The sequence below is a fragment of the Ascidia mentula genome, chromosome 4 (genome assembly GCF_947561715.1).
Source record: "Ascidia mentula chromosome 4, kaAscMent1.1, whole genome shotgun sequence".
Classification (NCBI taxonomy): Eukaryota; Metazoa; Chordata; class Ascidiacea; order Phlebobranchia; family Ascidiidae; genus Ascidia; species Ascidia mentula.
The window spans coordinates 16,933,282-16,956,112 of record NC_138569.1 but is presented as its reverse complement, the minus strand read 5'-3'; the positions used below and the strand labels follow the sequence as shown (position 1 = coordinate 16,956,112).

Genomic DNA, 22,831 nt, shown 5'->3' with positions numbered 1-22,831 from the left:
GTTGTAACCCACAAATATCAGAAGACATAACTTGTACGAATATTGCAGAAGCAGATATAGGCCTAAAGTAAAACATGTGACAATTTTCAGAAAAATTATCAGTAAATCATCAATTTGCACCCAAGCTTTCAGTTTTTAGATCAGATTTATATAGTGTGGGGGTTATTCGTGAACATTTATGACGATAGCTGTCGATAATTGAAGTACGTAATGCCGCACAATTATCAATCGCCTTCGGCGAATTTGACTTTATTCTTAATTGAGAGTGAGATCAGTTCCCAGCGTAATAGAACAACTTGAAGTTGGCTGTATGACAATGGATATGTGGAAGTAGTAAATTATAAATTTTGTATTGGTCCCTACAAAAGGCAGACGAAATGCAAAATCAATGAAAATATCGATAATATATATCAAAACTTTCTACAACATGTTTTTGTGCAGGTTTTTACGTTTATTGTTATTGGATGGACTTTTGCTGTTGGTTGATGATAATGGAAACCTACGCATGCTAGGTTTTGCGAACTTATTTAATCGATTGTGACAAGCACAACAAGATAGGCAATTTCGTTGGAATCATTGTATTTAACAGAACATAGTTAGTTCAGGCAACCGGTAAGTAATCAAGCAAACCTATGCAACACGTACGCTATATTGTTTTTTGTTGATATTTCCATGCCAGTACATTTAAATATGTCGTAAAGTTAAATGTTGACGTAAGGACCAATTGGGAGGCACACCCTTTGACCACGTGACGTGTTTGACCGGTTTAATACTATAAAATACGTAGCTTATCATGGCCCGGGGCAGTGAGTGTAGTTTAACATGACCACATGGGGCAAGTTTACAGACACTTATATCCGAACTTGACTGACGCGCACCAAGCAATAGGTTTTAAATTGGTACAAAAGTAAACAAATATCACAATTTAAACTGTTGGGCAAATGGACAGATCTTTTTGGTTTTATTTTTGTAATACATACAGGACCGCAGACGTACGTATGAGATAGCATAATGACGCTTGATATACAATTTTCTCGCTTCTGGGTGGACATTTTCTTGGCCCTAATTGGCCTTTTCCGCTATGACTTGTGAACCTTTTTATAATTAGTTCAAATTAGACAACTCCTGAAGCAGGAGGCCCATCATTTGTCCTCACTGATCATAAGCTTATCAATGTGTTTTTCACAGGCCATGTCAATTATTAACCCGCTACTCATTGGTGTGCTAATTGGTATGGAGTACATATCCTTCACCATGTCACAGGATGCACAAGCGAAACGTAAGTTATAGCCGATGCAATTCCTAAAGTATGAAATTCCTTCGGTTATCTGTGCTGAAGCAAACATTTTACATGTAATAATAGCACATATGTACTATGGCAGAGGTCGGCAACCCGAAGCTCCGGGGCCGCATGCGTCACTTATATCCTTACGTTCGGGCTCCACACAGATGACAAGCTAATTTAGGTTGACAACAAAAATGTCAATAAATATTCAAAATTAACTTTAGGCGCTTTCTGTGCCCTTGGACGCACTTGTTCGAGTTTTTTTATCGGTGCCAAAAACGTACCGAGAGAGGGTCTAACAGTGATCGTGCATTATAATCGTGGCTGACCACGGCAAAGTTTATCTTCCTACAACCCATTGAATAAAAAGCGTCGTTTTAATGTGGGGTTTCCCCGATGATGAACATAAGCATTCAAAAATTTGTTTTCATCTTGAAATATTTGCTTGTTGTCATGTAACTGCAACGATCTTATAATTACCAAGCTAAATTGTAAGGCAAATATGAACTGTAAAATGCTAGTTTGTGTGACAACGTAAATTGTTTCCTCTTCTCCTTGGCTGCCTGCGTTGCAGTTGGTCATTTTAGTCATAAGCGAAAAGCCATAGTGGTAGAAATATAAGATCGTTGCACAACAACTATTTACGCTGTCATCAATAGCGCTAAACAGAATAATTGTAAAAAAATCAAACTTTCCATGCAAGATATTGCAATTGATTTGCAAAGCAGCTTTAACCTTTTTTTAATGTAATATGTTTCTGCAGCAAACGTCCAAGGCACATGTGGTGCAGTAATTTCCAACAGAAACGGCGGGGAATTTGCAAGTCCCGGTTTTCCTGTATCCAACTACCCCCCACTTGCCAACTGCACATATGAGATCATAGCACCAGCAAATCATGTTGTTGTGGTATGTATTGGACTCCGGCTGCACTTGCCACCACTGCTTTATGTTGGTCTAGTTTTAAACTGGTATGTTGTGTAGTATTCATCCAGTTATATTCATCTGGAACCAAGAGGAAGAGCTACACTAGATAATAATGCTCCAGTGATATGCTTTGATTATGTAAACATATACCCTACTGGCAACTTGTCTGCCATTCCTGAGACGTACTGTGGAAATGACACTATTTATCCTGCTGCTACACAAGGCAACAGGCTGTTGTAAGTGCCAACTAAGATTATCAACTAAATGTGATCAATACATACTATTTATTAGTTTGTAAATCTATGCACTGGGGAAAAACAAATAAATCTCATGTGGCCTTTTGCAACTTATCACCTCCCATGTGATTGGCTACAATTTTGCATCAGACAATTATTCACCATGTGGAAATCACACAGGTCTTACATGTGTACCTGACTTGATAATCTGTGTGGCAATGACAATTTAACCACAGCTGTGTAGCAGTTATTTTACATCAGGCTGTTACATTAAGTGATGGACTCTGAAAAGCCGATGTTTACTGTTACAGTGTGAAGTTTCTAAGTGACGTTTCTGAAGAACGCAGCGGTTTTGTCTTTAACTGGTATGCTCTCAATCCAAGTGACCAAAATCCAATGTTTAACTGTGATTTTGATGGTCCTTTGGGGTTGTGTCCAGGTAAGATTTCAAAAAACAAAATGACTTTAAATGTAGATGTTAATATGTAGAATCAGTATTTATGTTGTTAGACAGAGGACAGAAAATGCATTATTTCCATTTAATTGTAAATAGGTTAGTAGTTTATTTGTTGTGAAATACTTTTGCCAAATACCACACAAACATAAATAAACCAGCTATACAAAAGTTATATATGAAAAAATGTATGTACCAAACTATAATTTAAGCACACAATACTTAGACAGTTGTTAATTTTAGTATTAATTACAAGCATGTTTCCAAAGGTTAGTTTTTTAAATTATAAAGGCTGGATACAAGCTACTGAAGATGGAGACAACTGGAGATTTCATCGTGGGGCAACCCCATCAAAAAATACTGGTCCACTCACTGACCACACAACAAGAAATGAAAGTTTGTATCAAAAAATATTCAAACAAACTTTTTGTTCACCTCAAGCATAAATTTATTACCATTTTGCAGGTGGAAAATATGCATATCTTGAAACTAGTGGAATAGTAGCTGGTACAACAGCTGTTTTATTCTCCCCACTAATCACGCTTAGTGGTAAAACCAACTTGTATGACTTGAATTGAATCAAACATTTTCTATATAAATTACTGTGCAGAACCTGATTATTGCCTGGATGTTTGGTTTCACAATAGTGGTAATGGTGAGGGTATAATCACTGTGTTTGAACAATATACTGATGGATCAGCACAAGTTCTAGAAAATTTGGAGACTGTTTCTTCAGATTGGCAAAACATAAAAATTCCTCTCATTTCCAATGGAATTCCAATAAAAGTAAAAATAGTGAATATTATTCGCTTGTTCACAAGTTTCTCACTTGTTAAATATGTTGCAGATTGGATTTGAAGCAATCAGAGGTCGTAATTTTAGATCTGATCTTGCAATTGATGACATAAAATTGGATGCAGTAAGCTGTGTTTCAAATGATACTGATTATGGTGTTGACACAGGTTTGTAGTTTATTTTTCATGCCTTTGTCAATGTTTCACTGCTGTTCATGTTTTTTTGGCAGAATGCACTGCCGACAGTTTTGTTTGTAATGACAATACATGCATTCCTTCAATCCGAGTTTGTGATGAGCTGCCAGATTGTCCAGATGGTGAAGATGAAACTAACTGTCAGAGTATGATATTTTTTTTATTTTCCTTTTTCTGCAATGTACCAATTTCTACATTGGTTCAAACCAGAAACTGAATCTTCCACCACAACTGAAACGACCTCTACCACAAGGGCTCCAGAAACTTCACCACATGGTTGTCTATCTAATCTTGTGTATTTGTCGTGTGCAAGTGCATGTGGTCACTCTTGTGCCGATGGTGAATTACCACCTCCTTGTGCTCTAAGCTGTGTTGCTAGATGTGCATGTCCTATTGACTTACCAATCCTGCATGAAGGAAGGTAAGAACAGTGCAGATGCGCTTATATATTTCTGTGATATATGTGTATTCATTTTGACTATGCTCATGAAGACTTGGATTATTTTTTATAGTTTTGTTACAGAATAAACAACTCAGTAAATAAATTAGTTGAACTAAACTGGAAGACACCAAACAACAAAAACTACTATGTTTGTATGATACATTTAGCTTTATTTAATTTATTGGATTTTAGGTGTATTTCTTATCAAGACTGTCCTGTAGTTGCTCCATCTCCACTTTCAACATCAAGTTTAACACAATCTTCAACCACATCAGGTTACAGAGCTTGTGAAATTTTCCCTTTTCCTTTTAACCTAATGTTAAACTCTTGTTTAGTGACTCAACCAACTACTGCTGCATCAACAACTACTGCTGCACCACTGTGTCCAGCCAACCTAGTTTTTAACAGATGTGCCAGTGAGTGTAACCAAACCTGCAAAGATGGTGATGTTGCACCTGCATGCAACAAGCGTTGTGTTCCCAGATGCGCTTGTACGCCAGAACTTCCTATCTTGCACAATGGAAGGTAATAAAATCGTCTTTGTTTCTTCTTTTACTTTAACTAATGCAGTTTGTATTTAGGTGTGTCACTAAACAAGACTGTCCGTCACTTGAGGTTGTTCCTGGGATATCTGTTGTTGGGTTGAATCAAACAAGTGCCAATGTCACATTTTCCTTGGTTGCGACAGCAAAATCATACAGAATAACAATCGTTGAAGAGTCAAATCCAAATAATATGGGTGAAAATACCATTGCCAATGATTTTGCAAGTGGAGGAAAAAATTCTTCTCTTACATTTAACGGATTGTCACCAGGTAAGATAGCTTGTTTTGTGTAACTGGTGTATCTCACAAGTACTTTTTAATATTTCCGCAAAACAGTAGCTCTATCTGTGCAAATCTCATTTCCACAAAATAAAAACGGGCAGAAGTGATAAAGCTCAGTGAAAATTATCAGTGTTATTTGTTATCAGAAACATCGTATCTAGTACAAGTGTTCAGCATTCGTGGGACAGAGGAGATTGCATCAGAAAGTTTAAAATTTACTACTTTGCCATATCCAACTGAAGCACCATCCACCACAGGTAAAATGAAGGTCTAAACCAGATTTTGGCAAACTTTGTGATGTGACACCCATAAGCACATTTTGTGAACCACCATTCTTCGACTTATTTTGGCTAATTTATGTAAAAGTTTTATGTTGTTTGAATTTTCTCCTTAAATAATCAGACGAAACAATAATTTGAACTGGCACCTACACATAAGAAACTGAGGGTATGCTTATCAGAAATCCACACCTTGATTTAAGTTAACTTTAAGAATCTATTCTGAATTTAAATTAGCTGACTGAAATGTGGCTATTCTGTGTAGCGTTGCTTCAAAATTTGTCATGGCATAAAATTTTGTGTGCTACAAGGGAATGTAGAAGATTCAAAAATGCTGACTGCTCTAAAAAGTTAAAAAACACTTATCTAAGCAACCTGTGATTCCTAGTTTGATGTACCTTAGTTGTAATGTCTGCAGAAGCATCAACAACTGTTACAACATCTTCAAGCACCATAATAGTCACAACTACGCAAGCAACAACTGAAGGTGTGACTGACTAATATTGGAGTTAACATATATGACTTATTTGCAATAACACTTCCTTCACATATCTGCATGTCTTTAGTTGGAAGTTCACCATCATGGTTTGGTATTTTGAAATTCTGATTGATGAATGTATAATCTACCTTATTTGTTGTCCATAATTTGCTACTGTATGTTCAATTTTAATGTTTAATTAATTAGATATGACTAGGGTGCAAGCTTTGTTCACAATCAAGTCCAGATTTTAAAAATTGTTCTGCAGGAGCATCTGATTCAAAAATAGTTTATGGTACCATGCCTCATAATCTTTGACCCCTAGAACTTGGCACTGTGAACTATAACAATATTGTCATAAACTACAATATGTGTAGCAAGTAAAGTGTCAACCATTAAAAAACAATGAGACTCATCAACAAATTTTTAAACAATAGGTAATAATACAACGGTACTAGATAACAACAATATGTCGAACTTTGTATACATTAGGGTTTGTAAGCACCAGGTCTTGTCCAAGTGCTTTGGCGGTAACTAGAATTTACTATTTTAAAAGTTCAATGAATGATGTAATTGTTAACATGCAGGTGGTTGTCCCGCCACTAATTTTACTTGCAAGGACGGTGGGTGCATTCAGCTTAAATTTCAATGTGATGGCATACCTGACTGTGATGATGCATCAGATGAGGAAAACTGCAATCCAACAGGTTCTTAAGCTGCTGGTGCCTCTTGCAAGAGGCTCTATGTTAATGTATACTGTACATGTTTTAACACTGTGTATTTGTTTACAGCCTGTACCACAGGACAATTTGCCTGTCCTGAAAAGTGCATTGACCTCTCAGATTACTGTAATGGTATTGTAGACTGCATGGATGCATCTGATGAGATAAACTGCTCACCCAATGGTAATCTACTTTTGAATGCTTTCACTATAAATTTTGTAAATTTTTTTCTGATTTATCCCTACAAACAACTGCTACAGTTATGACAGAAAAACCATCATTCCCAGGTATTTTTGTGGCACTTGACCAAACATTCCTGTTCAGTTTACTGGCTGGAACATTTCCCAATATGTTGCCAAGGACTATAATTAGCTTAATATGTCAGACCAGGACTACTGGATTTCTTTTCTAATTGGTTAAAGAAGATTTTTTATTGATTAGAAAGAACTAAAATTAATAGCTCTTATTTTAATTTGACAACCAGAATCATGTATTTAAAGTCCCTTTGTTACAGTATGTAAAAATTAGTTTGTTTAGTGAAAATTAGTTTGTTTAGAAGTTTAGCACAAGCTTCAACCACATCAGGTTAATGGGCTTGTGAAATTTTCCCTTTTCCTTCTAACCTAATGTTAAACTCTTTTGTTTAGTGACTCAACCGACTACTACTGCTGCATCAACAACTACTTCTGCACCACTGTGTCCAGCCAATCTAGTTTTTAACAGATGTGCCAGTGAGTGTAACCACACCTGCAAAGATGGTGATGTACCACCTGCATGCAACAAGCGTTGTGTTCCCAGATGCGCTTGTACACAAGAACTTCCTATCTTGCACAATGGAAGGTAATAAGATACTTTCAATTTGTTTTTTTCTGCTACACAATATGCAAATTTTTCAACCACTGTTTTTGGATATGTATTAAAATGTGACTTTCATGCATTCAGGTGTGTTTCCTTCCAAGATTGTCCATCACTTGAGGTTGTTCCTGGGATATCTGTTGCCGGGTTGAATCAAACAAGTGCCAATGTCACATTTTCTCTGGTTGCTACAGCAAAATCTTACAGAATATCAATTGTTGAAGAGTCAAATCCAAATAATATGGGTGAAAATACCATTGCCAATGATTTTGCGAGTGGGGGAAAAAATTCGTCTCTCACATTTAACGGATTGTCACCAGGTGAAAAATCACATCTTAATTCGTAAAATGTGTATTTAGCTGATACTTAATACTCCCCAAAACAGAAAATCTATGTGTGCAAATAAACTGAGTTCAATAAAATTTAGGGTTGTTATTTGTTTTTAGAAACATCGTATCTGGTTCAAGTATTCTCACTTCGTGGTACAGAGGAGATTGCATCAAACATTTTAAAATTTACTACTTTACCATATCCAACTGAAGCACCATCCACCACAGGTAAATTGAATGTCTAATGCTCTAAAACTCATATATATATATGTAAACTAGTGTTTTTAACCCCCAAGAGGTCACAGAAAGCTTAGAGATCATAAACGACACATGGATTAAACTCAGAGTATGTAAATTGCCATCAAACAAGCAGCCCACTGACCAAATTAAAGCCTCCTTGTCCTTTTATTTAGGCCCGGGAGATATATGTGATTTTTTGATTAAGTGTAAAAGTAAATTTTGGGGTATTTAACAACATGACAAATAAAAGAGACCAATGTGCCAGTGCCAATATGTGCTGGTGTATAATGCCAAAGACTGGACAGATTATTTACAAAACTCCAGATGTGAGATACAAATTATTCCACTTATGTATTTTAGGCCACTGCATGTGTCTATGTTTATGAGTAAACAATATTTAAAATCAAGAGCTGCCCAAACACATGTTGAGATGTGATTGGACTTTGCATGCAGTTAAAACTCTCTTAACTATCTCACATTTCATTTAACCATATCTGATCATTCATGCTGGTTGTTTGTGCTTAAAACAGTACGTTTTTTGGCATTTCATTAAAATTATTTTTTTCTGAACAAATCTTTAATATATATAACTGTGAAATGTAAATCGATAGGGTGAACTCATGAACTGATATAGGTTGTTTAGAAAACATACTTTAATCCCTGGTGTAAATAACCTTTTGCATTAGGTTTTTTATGACTTGTGTTTATCATCTACAGAAACATCAACTATTGTATCAACCTCTGCGACCCCCATTCAAGTCACAACTGCCCAAGCAACACAAGGTTTGTTATTGACTAAGATTAGCCTCGCAAATCTGTCTTTTACCTCTAAACTGCAAACAACTTTGCATTTTTACACTTAACTTTATGAAATGCAATACAAGAAGTCTGCCAGCGATCAAAATTGTTTGCCAGACAACATTTAAAAAAAAAATATTTTACAATCTATGCTGCACTCCTTGGCTCAGTGCTTAACTGAGCACTAAGAATTAAACTTTTAAAAGTTCTGTGCATGATGCAGTAATTGTTGACATGCAGGTGGTTGTTCTTCCACCAACTTTACTTGTAATGATGGTGGGTGCATTCAGCTTAGTTATCAATGTGATGGCATACCTGATTGTGATGATTCATCTGATGAGGAAAACTGCAATCCAACAGGTTCTTGTGCTTTTAGTGTCTCATGCACTTTGTGTTCATATGTACATATTTTAACACTATGTATTTGTTTGCAGAGTGTACGTCAGGACAGTTTGCCTGTCCTGAGAAGTGCATTGACCTCTCTGCTTACTGTAATGGTATTGAAGACTGCATGGATGCATCTGATGAGATAAACTGCTCACCAAATGGTAATCTATTTTTCCATCTTTTTTTAAAAAGTTTATAAATTTAGGATTTTTTCAGTTCCAGAAACAACAACTACAGCTACAACACAAAAATCACCAGCAAGTATTCCATCAACACAAACAACATGTAAGTGCACTGCATGGATTTGCTTTGGACAAATAAACAAACAATGTTGTTATAGCTTCCAAGGTCAGTGCTAAATGCTCGCAAGACTTGGAAAAAGCATTGGAGTTGGCTAAAAACGACCCAAGTTTGTTCATGAGCTTACCTCAATGCAGCAACAATGGGAATTACAATTCTGAACAATGCAATTTTGTCTCAAGCATGTGTCATTGTGTGGTGGAGGAAACTGGTCAAAAGATTCCTGGCACCGAGTTTGAACAAAGGGGACAAGCACCCTGTTCCAGTGAGTAGGGTTTTGTTGTATTTTCTGCCTTTTTGAATGCTCAATGTTGCATTTAAATGTTATTATCTTGACAGATCTTACTCCATGTCAGGCTCAATACAAGAGCACAGCAAAGTTCATTGCCCAAAATCCAAACACACTAGATGGCCCAGTTTATCCTAACTGCTCCTCAGACGGACAATTTACCATGAAGCAGTGCAACGGTTTTACAGGAAGCTGCTGGTGTGTTATTCCAGAGACTGGTGCCACAATTCCCTTTTCAGAAAATGCTGATGGCCGAGCACTCAACTGTGAAAGTTAGTTTCTAGACCTTAACAGATTTTATTTACAGTAGCAACATCCTAATAAAACCAGAAACAATAGTGGTGCATGTATTAAAGTAAATTCATTAAAATATATTTAGATTTAATAATCTGTTCTTCTGGCAAAGATAAAACGTAACTTTATTCACCGACGTTTCGCCTATCCCTTTTTTCGTGTTGGCACTTTTTTTGGCGTTAGTTGTGTGCTGTACCATTACCTTGAGGAAGCCTTGTTGAATTACAGGCGAAACGTCGGTGAATAAAGTTACGTTTTATCTTTGCCAGAAGAACAGATTATTAAGTTACAATATGCCTGGCAGCAACAAAAACATTGTATTTAGATTATTTGAGTCGTTTGTGTCTTGGACATTTTTATTTGCTAAAATTTGCCATTATATAGTTTGAATGTCAAAAAGATTCTTAACATTGTACAACTTTGCAGTTTTGTCAAAGTGCCAGCAAGATTACCTTCTAACTGGACAGCAAATTGCTTCAAACCCCTCACTTGCGAGCACCCTAACTTATCCAGCATGCACCAAGGATGGATTTGCAAGAAGGCAGTGTAATGGATTGAGCAATGCTTGCTGGTGTGTTGTAGAACAATCTGGGGAGATCATTCCTGGAAGCAGAAATCAAAATGGAAATCTTGTTAACTGCTCAAGTAAAGTTTCATTTACTGATAACACCGATCAATGGATTTAAGTTTTGATTCAATTTAATAAAATATCTTCTTTCAGCAACCACACCACAGCCAACGACAGCTGAAACTAGTAGGGATCCACCAACATCAACAGCAACTCAAACCCCAGTGATGACCACCACGGCACCAACCACTATTAAATTGATAACACCATTAGTAACTTCAGCCACTACCCCTACTCTTGTTATGGACACAAGCACAGTCAATAGTAAGGGCAACGCAGTGTTATTAAGCAACTTTGTAATTGCCATGTGTTTAAATGGCACCACATTTCTTGTAAAAAACGATTTTCTTGTTGCAGCCTTCCAGGGATGTATTGATAAGGTGCAGAGTATTGTAATGATGATGGCAAGTGGAGAAGCCACAAATGAGGTCATACCTAATTGTGATAGTACTGGTCTGTACATGCCACAACAATGTGACAGCACAAACATGTGCTGGTGTGTGGTGCCAGAGACTGGACAGATTATTCCTGGCACTGAATCTTCAACAAATTCTGGTCAACCAGTGGATTGTGCGAGTAAGGACATTTTCTTCTTGTTTTTATCATCGTGATCTAAATCAATAATGGCAGTGCCCAAAATGTTCCCTTTGTTTTTTGTTTTTAGTCTTGTCCGAGTGCCAAAAAGAATTTGAACAAAAAGCCAAGTTTGCTTTTAACAATCCTGGTATTATGGATGGTCCAAGATTTCCAAATTGTTCTTCAACTGGTTTGTATGAAATGAAACAGTGCAATGGATTTACTGGGGCGTGTTGGTGTGTCATACCAGAGTCAGGCCACACAATACCAGACACAACCTCATGGGATGGATTAGCTCTGAACTGTTCAAGTATGTACATTGCACAAGGTATGTATGTAATTTTTCAAAGGTAACATATGTCTTGTGGTGTAGAACTTACCAAATGCCAGCAGAACTACCTGCAGACAGGCCAGTACATTGCATCAAATCCAACAGTGATGGATGGGCCAACTTTTCCAAACTGCTCTGCAAATGGCAATTTTACAGTAAAGCAGTGCAATGGATTTACAAACGAATGCAGGTGTGTTCTGCACTATGATGGTCAGGTCATTCCTGGAACTTCTAAGCCTGATGGAAACAATGTCAATTGTTCAGGTAAATACATAGAACCTTTTTGGAGCATATCACAGAAAAAAGCTTTAACTTTAAACTCTTCTTTAAATTCTAGCTGTTCATCTTTATCATGCTAATGTTGTTTAAACTGTAAATTTATTTTGTGCTGTGGTATCAGGTGCTTTTATCCAACGTTTATTGCTATTTTAGAGCTGACAGCATGTCAGAAGCACTTTGTGGAAACGGGAAATTTCCTTGTTGCAAACCCAGGCACATTAGATGGACCTGACTTTCCTTCATGCAATAAAAATGGACACTTTAACTCAAAACAGTGCAACGGCTTTCTTGGCATTTGTCGATGTGTAATTCCTGAAACAGGAAAATACATTCCTGCAACGTTGTCAGATGGGCAAAGTGCATTCAATCTTAACTGCTCAAGTATGTGAATATATACTATTAAGTCCGCTAATGAACTGGACATACCCACTTTTGTAAACAGGATATTAATTTTTTTTTCTACTTTCAGAACTAACCAAATGTCAAACTATGTACCTCACTACTAGTCAGTACATATTTAACAACCCAGGCCTAATGGATGGGCCTGGTCTTCCCTACTGCGCTGATAATGGCCAGTTTGCCCCTCGACAGTGCAACAACTTCACTAATGTGTGCTGGTGTGCGCTTCCCCACAGTGGGGATCGAATTCCAGGCAGTCAGACGCAACCCGGCTTTGGTAATAGCCTGAATTGTACAGGTAAAACAAATGCAATATGCCGAATCCAATAGCGTTGCCTGTTGTAATTAATGGTTGTTCTGTATCAATATTTGCTGAATTTAATTGCAAAGACGGTGCTGTATACCACATTGGCCAATTAATTTGTATTTTACGCAACTATTTTATGCCAGTATGTATTTTATGCTAGTGGTTTTTCATACGTTTGCCCATGAAAACATTAAAATGGGAACGTGGCAAATTGCTGAAGTAACTTACCCGCCTTAACAACAACGCGAACTTATTGCATGCTACAATAACAAAACATTTGCTGGCAGTAAAAAATGACAATGTCGATATCTTATTGAAGCATAACAGCATTGTTCGCTTTAACTAACAGAGCTAACGGAATGCCAACAGCTTTACGTCAATGTCGGCAAGTTTGTTGTGGAGAACCCAGAACTTGCCGAGGGCGCCGAGTTTCCTGCATGCGCTGCCGACGGTACGTTTGTATCGCGCCAATGCGATTCGAGCGGTGTTTGCTGGTGCGTCCAACCGGAGACCGGTGATATAATATCAGGCTCCGCAGCGCTACCTGGTGCTCCCTTGGATTGCTCAGGTAAATGCTTGAGGCAAATTGCGTCACACATTCTGACCCGGTGTCAGATGACAAAATTTCACGGTTGTTATAGGCCCATTGTCTGAGCATTCGTAAACCACTTATAAATGCTATGCAACAGAAAGGCCGGCCCAGTTGCAGTTATGGCATAGTTTTTCGAAGCGTTGCCTTAATCCAAAACTGGATCGAAAACATAGCTAGCTATTGTTTGTTGTGATCAAGCCAATTATATAATTCCCTGGTAAACAATTTCGGTAATCACTCCCCCATTGTAGCCCTATTTGATTTTCAGCCAAATGTATTTTTCTTGTGCGAAAGTTAACAAATTTAAACGTGGAAATGAATGTTTCCATAAATGGAATCATCCATATATAAATCTATGTTTGATAGAATTCCTTGATCCCCGGCCTCAGACGCCGTGTGGAGGAAATTTTACGGATGTGTCGAGCAGTTTTGCTTCGCCGGATTATCCCAATCCGTACACTATCAGTGGCGTATGCGATTACGTGCTTATACGCGAGGATTCCGCGCAGTACGTGGAGGTGTACATCGACGATTTGCAGTAAGTGGCTAAGCTTTGATGAATTGCTTATAAGTCCAACTCATTTTTCTCTCTGTGTAATTAAAAAAACTTTTGTATTGTCAACAAATAGTTTTTCCTCGTATTTTTGTTATTATTGCGGGTAATATTAAATGTAAAACAACAAAAAGCGAGGCGTCTACATGAAGTCGACCCTGCGCAGCCTCCCGAGTATTCAGAAGCGCTTTGTTTTTAGCCGCACATTTATGTGGCTTGTGGTTCTCATCGCCTGAGGGCTTCGTTTGTATTCAAGTGTGACGTGTTTGCCCTGTCTAATGGATATATAAGCGAAAGCACTTTATTTAGATCTCACTCGCGTGAAGCACATCGATAAACGTCGTTTGCCGTTTCCACTCGAACATACTACTTAGCTATACTACGTCGCCATTGTACACTTGTATTGGAAATTCCGCGAGCTGATGTAAATTAGCCGCTGTCGTGTATATAGAAGTTAAAGCCACAGTATCGCTCGAAGGAAAGATTGCGGTTATCTCAGATTATCTCACGAAGTTTAATAGTGTTAACTGATACACCATTCTTCAAATACCTTCAGTATTATCAGGACGTGCTAATACATTATTTTTTCGCACTTTTTGATGACTCTTGACAAAATAGTGTTGTTTTATTAGAAAATTGACTTTTTTATTGTTAAACTTTCTTGTGAGCACAATCGAAGAAGTGAAATACAAAACATTCAATTATTTATTTTGACAACTGGAAATCCGAAAATAATTGTCATCCCTACCTTTCAATTACGAAACCAGCATGATAACATTAAAAGATACAAAATGTATTCCAAATCAAAACAGAAATTCAGAAAACATAAACGCAACTTTTTTGGCAGATTGGGAAAGATTGGGCAACGTGGAAATTGTGTTGAAGATCGATTGGAAATCATGAGTTCGACGTCACTCGTTCCGTTCAGCATTTGTCAGTCAAATGCACCTGCAGGTCCCATTATGTTTGGTTCCGACGTTACAGTTCGACTAGTTCCGGGTCCCCAAGCGGGCCTCTACCGTGGATTTTCTGCGCGGTACCGGTTCTTGTGTAAGTGTTCTGTACAAAAGCAATTAAGTTCTTGTCATATTAGTTTAGTATTAACAGGAAGTCGTAAAAGCAACTCTACCAATAATTGATTGAAAAATCGAACACAAGTTTTTCTTCCTAAAATTCGTATGTTGAAATTGTAACGAAATTTTGTATAGTTTTGTTTCTTTGCCTCTTTTTTTAAAAAGTTAAAAGTGCTCTATACTGGTATCTAGTGTCCTGGTCGAAGAACGTCGTAATAAATACGTTGGTTCAATTAACGTCACTGGCAGCGTGTAATTTATTGCGACTGCGCCTTCCATACTTGGTATAAGTTGCTTCTGCAATTATACTGTTGTGGACAGTTTAGAACCAATTATGGGCGTTAACTTGTGGCGTGGTTGGTTCGAGGAAACATATGTTTTCGAGCCTGCACTTGCTGCAAGCACTACTACACTACTTCGACCTTCAGTTCAAAGGTCATTTTTTGTACAGACTGCGGTGTTTCTGACCAACGGCTCATCCAAACGTCGAGATGCGATTCGACTTGCAACGACTTGGTGCCCGTATGTACATTTGACCTTGTTCAGAGATGTGCCTGTCCCCCAGAAAAAAGCGTCCTTCACGAAGGAAGGTGAGTCAACCACGTTCCGTGCTGCTTTCCTCAGTGTGGTTTACTTCACCTTACGTTAACTTCCCACTTAATTGTCTTGATTTGGCACACTTTTAAATACTTCCCAGAAATACTCAAAAAAGAAGAGCAGACGACCAGCGTCAACTAATAAAATGTAAGGTCAAACTGATCGTCTGCCATTCTTTTTGAGTATTATGGATCAAAACTTTTGTGAACATGGTTTTGAGAATGGATAAAAGTAAATCAACATTTAAGACACTATTATGCAGGTGTATTACTCCCGAGGAGTGCCCTCCACTAATGGACGCCGGTTCGGGTTTACATTCTGAAACCACTGCAGCAACCGACGTGAGTACACTTTTGAATCGATTGTAGTTTTACAACAGTCAAAAATTTTACCTTTACATTTTCCAAGGAAACAAAAGTTAATCAATACTTCGGTTTCAGACAACAGCTGGCGATGCCGCGGCGGCCCAAGAAGCTTCTGGTTCTACAACAGTCCAGACTACGGTGCTTCAGGAAACTACAAACCCGCCGGCCACCACCGGAACTTCAGATATACCATCAACCACTGCCCAAACATCAACTACAAAGCCAGCATCAACTAGCGGAGTCCCAACAACAACAAACCCGCCTGTGCCACCTTCTAATCAGCCAACAAACACTCCGTCAGCACCTTCCCCATCTTTGACACCAACGTCTCCCCAAGTCCAGAATTCAACCTCTTCACCATTAACCACACCAGGATCGTCAACCTCCCGACCAGTATCAACTGTTGCGCAAAACCTGCAATTAATCAGTCTTGTAGTCAAGAATGTCTCGGATTCTCGAGGGTGCGTCACGTTAATCGGAAATCCAAACGTGCAAATATACACCCTGGACATTTACGAAACCAGCAGGCTCAATTCTACCATCGGGAGGTTTAACTTCACCAATACTCCCGGAAAAAACACATATGACATGTGCATAGGAAAGCTTGTTTCCGGTCAGTTGTTGCATATTTAAATGAAACATGCTATTGTCTAGTGTTAACGCCCCAGTTTAATGTACAAAGCCTTCTTACTTTTCCTCGCAATACTTTTCGCATTAATAATCGATTTGATTTGTCACAGATACATCATACACTGTTTTGGCTTGGGGAAGTTATGGCGAAAGAACAGGACCCTCACAGAGTACGACCTTCATTACATCTGGTCCTCAAGGTGATTTGTTGTTGTTTTATGTCACTTTGTGGACGCGTATACCAGTTAAAAGAAAATAAATTACTTTTTCATGAATAACCGCAACCATATACACTAGGCATAGTCAAGTGTATTTGCTTTGATTTCGTTCGCCTTAAAGCTGTGCTATTCATAAACAAAACTCTTATTACAGCTCCATCTACAAGCGGAATTACCGTGACGGAGACAACATCATCACAGTCGTCTGCTTCCACTGTTAGTGCAACGTCAGCTCCATCCAGCGGTGCTGAAGCTTCCACCAAACCTTCTGTTGCAACACAAACAACTGAAACAAGCAACACTGCGCAGACAAGTTCGACTAGTGGTGCTCCTGCAGCTGCATCCAGTGCTTCAACCAGCGTAACTAGTGGTGCGGGCCCTACAGTTGTTCCAGTGTCATCTGCAACAACAGGTTCGAGTTCGGAAGATGCTGCCTTGTCTGACGTCGTTACTACCGAAAGTGGAAGTGGTATTCCTTTGGACACTGGGACCACCCCGTCTGAGCTTGACCAAACCACCACAGAGGCAGATCCCGCTCAAAGATCAGGAGGCATCGATCCCAATCCCGCTACAACTCAGGCAGCACAAAAAACAACTGTGGATGTTCCTACAGAAACCAGTAAGTCGCTCATTGATACATCCACAAGTGTTGCTGTGGACGCCACCATTGCATCTGTTGAATCGACAAGCGTTCCGCCAATAGCTGACACAACTGGTGATGCACTTGCGGCAACTGGCCAATCTCCAGTGGTAACCACATTAATCCAGGATCTACCATCTACAACTGATAGTAGCGCATCGCCAACACATGATATATCAGGCTCTAGCACAACTGGTACAACATTAAGTCAGACTACAGATACTGCTTCTGCGTTATCAACAACTACTGGTCAACCATCTTTGGAAACTACCGGTCTACCAGCTTCAGCGACCACTGGCCAAACCCAATCTGCAACCACCGGTCAACCACCTTTAGCGACCACCAGCCAAACCCCATCTGCAACCACCGGTCAACCACCTTTGGCAACTACTGGTCAACCACCTTCAGCGACCAGTGGCCAAACGCCATCTGCAACTACCGGTCAACCACCTTTAGCGACCACGAGCCAAACTCCATCTGCAACTACTGGTCAACCACCTTTAGCGACCACGAGCCAAACTCCATCTGCAACTACCGGTCAACCACTTTTAGCGACCACTGGTCAAACTCCATCTGCAACAACCGGTCAGCCACCTTTGGCAACTACTGGTCAACCACCTTTAGCGACCACGAGCCAAACTCCATCTGCAACTACTGGTCAACCACCTTTAGCGACCACCAACCAAACCCCATCTGCAACCACCGGTCAACCACCTTTGGCAACTACTGGTCAACCACCTTCAGCGACCAGCGGCCAAACGCCATCTGCAACTACCGGTCAACCACCTTTGGCAACCACTGGCCAAACCCCATCTGCAACCACCGGTCAACCACCTTTGGCAACTACTGGTCAACCACCTTCAGCGACCAGTGGCCAAACGCCATCTGCAACTACTGGTCAACCACCTTTAGCGACCACCAGCCAAACCCCATCTGCAACCACCGGTCAACCACCTTTGGCAACTACTGGTCAACCACCTTCAGCGACCAGTGGCCAAACGCCATCTGTAACTACCGGTCAACCACCTTTGGCAACCACCGGCCAAACCCCATCTGCAACCACCGGTCAACCACCTTTGGCAACTACTGGTCAACCACCTTTAGCGACCACTGGTCAAACTCCATCTGCAACCACCGGTCAACCACCTTTGGCGACCAGTGGCCAAACGCCATCTGCAACTACTGGTCAACCACCTTTAGCGACCACCAGCCAAACTCCATCTGCAGCTACCGGTCGACCACCTTTGGCAACCACTGGCCAAACCCCATCTGCAACCACCGGTCAACCACCTTTGGCAACTACTGGTCAACCACCTTTAGCGACCACCAGCCAAACTCCATCTGCAGCTACCGGTCGACCACCTTTGGCAACCACTGGCCAAACCCCATCTGCAACCACCGGTCAACCACCTTTGGCAACTACTGGTCAACCACCTTTAGCGACCACCAGCCAAACCCCATCTGCAACCACCGGTCAACCACCTTTGGCAACTACTGGTCAACCACCTTCAGCGACCAGTGGCCAAACGCCATCTGCAACTACCGGTCAACCACCTTTGGCAACCACTGGCCAAACCCCATCTGCAACCACCGGTCAGCCACCTTTAGCGACCAGTGGCCAAACGCCATCTGCAACTACCGGTCAACCACCTTTGGCAACTACTGGTCAACCACCTTCAGCGACCAGTGGCCAAACGTCATCTGCAACTACTGGTCAACCACCTTTAGCGACCACCAGCCAAACTCCATCTGCAACTACCGGTCAACCACCTTTGGCTACCACTGACCAAACCCCATCTGCAACCACCGGTCAACCACCTTTGGCAAGTACTGGTCAACAACCTTTAGCGACCAGTGGCCAAACGCCATCTGCAACTACTGGTCAACCACCTTTAGCGACCATCAGCCAAACTCCATCTGCAACTACCGGTCAACCACCTTTGGTAACCACTGGGCAAACGCCATCTGCAACCACCGGTCAAGCATCATCAGAAACTACAGTACAACCTCCTTCGGCAACCACTGCTGTTACAACTGTTGCAATAACCACCCAGCCTACAATAAGTGTTACAACTTCTGCAACAATGCCACCAGTGCAAGCGGAAGCTTTACCTATCGCACCCAATACGGTTTGCATTAAAGTCAAGTACTACTCAGTAAGTGTCTGAATGTTATATATTTGTTAGCGCAAGTCATTAAATATATTGTGCATTTTCAGTCGGTTGATTCGTACTTGATCTCCATCGATCAAACATCGGCGTCTGTAAATACCGGATTCTCAAACGTTTCGGAAATCCCTGCATTATCACCCTTCTCCTACGAATGTTTTCACAACACTGTGCCCGGTAGGTTTTAAACACTCGTTTTTATCCGATAGACTAAGAATTTTTTCAGGAGGTGCCATGTTTTGCAAGTTACAAATAACTAGTGTGCTAGTTTTGGCCGCATACACCAATTTAATTTCACAGTATGGAACATACTCTCGCGCTTTGACTGATTGATTCTCTCTGAGAAGATCACCGTGATGTAGTCGAGGCACCCCTGATCCTAACATACGTATATGGTTTTAATAGCTTTCCGCCGAAATTCAAAAGGAATTCTCGAGCCTTCAACATACAAAATCCCATGTATAAGATCGCTTCTATTGACTTTATGTTGTTTGCAGGTCAGGGATACGTGGCTACTGTTTTTGCAAAGAGGGTCGGTCAAACCGTTGGGAACGCTTCAAAAGTTAACTTTACTGCTCCAGGTACGAACTAAAACTAAGTAAGATTTAAAAAATAATGTGATAAGAATGACTTCATCTTGTTGTTTTAGCATTGTCTCCGACAAACACTCCTTACCAACAGACCAATGCTACTAAGCAATGGCAGAATAACTATAACCAGTGGAGGTAGGTACTTGTAATGCTTCGTAGCAGCATTGGTGATTACCTTTTAACTCATAACTATCTTGACGTAATTCCTTTCGGAATAAAAATGGTGCCCGGCGCGACAGTAAACTTTTCTGACGGTAAAACATATTTGAGTTTCATTTTTATAACAACCAAACTAAAATAAATTCAAGTTTCAAACTAATCGTATGCGATATTACAGAAACGACACGGTAAACAAGTGGTTTCAACTGGCCTCTTCGTACATGTCCTCCTTCGGTTCTGCCCTGCCTGGTATTACTCCCGACTCGTCACAGTGCCCCGCTCCATACAAACCTCCGTGTAGCGTGCAAGTCCGAATGTTTGTCGATTTTAACGGCTGTTTGTTCCTGATCTGTGATTCTCCCCTCCTCTCCGGTAAACAGCATAGTCGACTTACATATGGTGTTTTGTTGGTAAAATTATTTCTGCCTCACATTAATATGCGTTTGTCACAAAATTAATCAACCGGCATTCACATTTTGCTCTTAACATAAGAGACGTAGATGTGGTTTCTGTAGCTATATTCAAACGCGAAAAGCGGCAATTACGCGGTTTTAATGTCACTCAAAAGATTTATCAAACTTAACTTAGTTGGTAAAAGATCAATGAATTTTTACCAACCTAAGTCTGCAAACCAAAAAACCGACACGTTTTTGAATCATGTATTAAATTAGTTATCCTTATTCCCAGGTGGCTTCACGCAGGCGGACGTGACACTGTGGGAGAAGGAATACGCTACCTACACAGACTATCTCCTGCCGCAATGGAAAAAACTATTTGACGCATACAACCGGGCGACGAATCCCGCAGGCAAATAGAACACACGTTATTTTTCAGCACTTCAACCACGTACGGCGAAAGGGTTTATGAATTTCCACTTGATGATTTTCCCTTTTTGCCAAATGGGGGGTGGGTTTATGCTCGCAAATAACCCCTTGTATTTCCGCTTTTTGTATACATTGTTGCCCACCCTCATCACATATGTTCCACCTACACTTATCTATGTTCATGCTACCACCGCCAGCTTTTAGGTATAAATTAACGCACAATAACGCAAATAGTTATTACCAACGAATATATGGATCGAAATTCGGCAACGGGACAGTTGGAATTAATTCGTCAACTCTACGCTGAAATTTGTGTAATGCTATTTATGATACTTTATTGCCCTTTGTGTTTTCGAGCTGGATATGAATAGAAAAATCTGGGAATCACTGATTTTGGAGTCCACACTGTTGATACCAACTTGTAAAAAACGACAAACACGCGAGAATAAAAAAAAGGAAAATGCAGACGTAAGACGCCAAAAAGGAACTGAAATAATTGCTTTAGGAGGAATGAGGTTAATATTAGGATGTGATATATGTGGGATAGCGTTACAACGAAAGTGACCTGATGGAAATATTTATTTTCTCGCCTATTTTTGAACCCCTGAGAGGTTTGTCCATGTTAACATGTCATCACTATGGAATACGAGGTATAGCTCGCTTAATTCGATAAATCCGGATCTGATTCGTAATATTTTTCTTTCAATCAAAAGCCTCGGATAATCACCAGAGTGATGTCAGTTTTTTGGGCGCTAGTAACTCAGTCATTTTACGAGGTAGCGACTTAATTTTTTTTACACGTAATCACAGATCACAGGCTGAACTTTTCAAAGATATAAAAATTATAAAAAAAAACATATTAATATTTAAATATGAATGACATGCGCGTTATGACATATCTCTGAGCAACAGCGTTTGCCGCTGAAATCCTTTGGGACAAATATTCTTTTCTCCATTTTATCAAATAAAACCAAATTTTGCCTTCCAAAAAAAACGCGCACGTTGTCAAATTTGCAAAACAAAAACCATACCCCCCATCTTTTGCTATGTTTTGTGCAAGCCACGAACACATTTCGGCCATACAAACCTTGCACAAACGTTTGCCGTTGAAATCCTTTTAAATCAACAAACTTACACACTCCTGCTATCGAATAAAATCAAACTTGGCCTTCTAAAACACGCGCACCTTCTTAAATTGGACAAATATTAACCGTATCCTTGCCAATTTAAGACAAACGTTGTTATTTTGGTAATAGCAGTTAAATAAATAGGCTGCGGTTTGCTGCTTGTTTGCCGCCATCAACACTTGTTTACTTCTACCACTTGTTCATAAGATTTGTGTTCTCAAGTTTCGGAAAATATGATTCTCTATAACAAGGAATTACATGTATCAACACCCAAACTTACACTTACACATCAACGCACATGAAACACTGACAATAAGGCCCTAACTCAGCAAAATTTGCCCTGAAAAGTGAAGTATTTAAAGCGTGAGAGCAATTTAGCCACGTGCTTTGCTATCGACACAACGCTGCAGTAATTTGATGGCGTTCCTGAGTTATAATTAGCCATTCCACATTTCGCATTGCGAATTGCATCAAGCTCGCATACTTGCACTAAACTGTTACATGATTATTTATAACTATTACTACTGCTAGATTCTTTCTTAACAACAAACCTTACTTATATCATACTACACGTATGACGTATAGCAGGCTTTTGTCCTGTTTATTTCCCAAAGGTTTTTGTGTTATTATTTAGAACGAACGATTAAAA

The 22,831-nt window shown here is 39.7% G+C and overlaps 1 protein-coding gene across 3 annotated transcripts; it reads left to right on the top strand.

Moving 5' to 3' along the window:
* Positions 1–488: 488 nt before the first annotated feature.
* Positions 489–21,446, top strand: LOC145899345 (uncharacterized). Of its 3 annotated transcripts, XM_082988085.1 has the most exons (47): positions 489–612; positions 1,189–1,279; positions 2,049–2,191; positions 2,267–2,445; positions 2,757–2,884; positions 3,191–3,295; positions 3,365–3,448; positions 3,510–3,685; positions 3,747–3,861; positions 3,924–4,034; positions 4,099–4,309; positions 4,523–4,605; positions 4,666–4,855; positions 4,912–5,144; positions 5,303–5,413; positions 5,853–5,921; positions 6,500–6,619; positions 6,704–6,817; positions 7,282–7,474; positions 7,577–7,809; positions 7,936–8,046; positions 8,776–8,841; positions 9,097–9,216; positions 9,291–9,404; positions 9,460–9,528; positions 9,584–9,808; positions 9,883–10,104; positions 10,553–10,771; positions 10,848–11,018; positions 11,112–11,330; positions 11,419–11,640; positions 11,704–11,925; positions 12,094–12,321; positions 12,410–12,637; positions 12,996–13,214; positions 13,605–13,776; positions 14,639–14,841; positions 15,316–15,454; positions 15,724–15,802; positions 15,902–16,439; positions 16,567–16,656; positions 16,829–19,470; positions 19,533–19,659; positions 19,980–20,063; positions 20,132–20,207; positions 20,410–20,603; positions 20,919–21,446. In XM_082988085.1, exons 2-47 carry the CDS (start codon positions 1,192–1,194, stop codon positions 21,044–21,046), a joined length of 9,813 nt encoding a protein of 3,270 aa, XP_082844211.1. In that variant the 5' UTR covers positions 489–612; positions 1,189–1,191; the 3' UTR covers positions 21,047–21,446. The 3 variants fall into 3 exon arrangements, with proteins under 3 accessions (XP_082844211.1, XP_082844212.1, XP_082844213.1); XM_082988086.1 differs by lacking the exon at positions 12,996–13,214; XM_082988087.1 differs by lacking the exons at positions 5,303–5,413; positions 5,853–5,921; positions 6,500–6,619; ... (1 more) ...; positions 7,282–7,474; positions 7,577–7,809.
* The last annotated feature ends 1,385 nt before the right edge of the window (positions 21,447–22,831 follow it).

Coding starts and splice junctions, on each gene's coding strand:
- LOC145899345 (XM_082988085.1), top strand. CDS start 1,192: ATGTCAATTATTAACCCGCTACTCATTGGTGTGCTAATTGGTATGGAG. Junction 4,856..4,911: donor CCTATCTTGCACAATGGAAG/GTAATAAAATCG, acceptor GTTTGTATTTAG/GTGTGTCACTAAACAAGACT. Junction 11,331..11,418: donor TCAACCAGTGGATTGTGCGA/GTAAGGACATTT, acceptor TTTTGTTTTTAG/TCTTGTCCGAGTGCCAAAAA.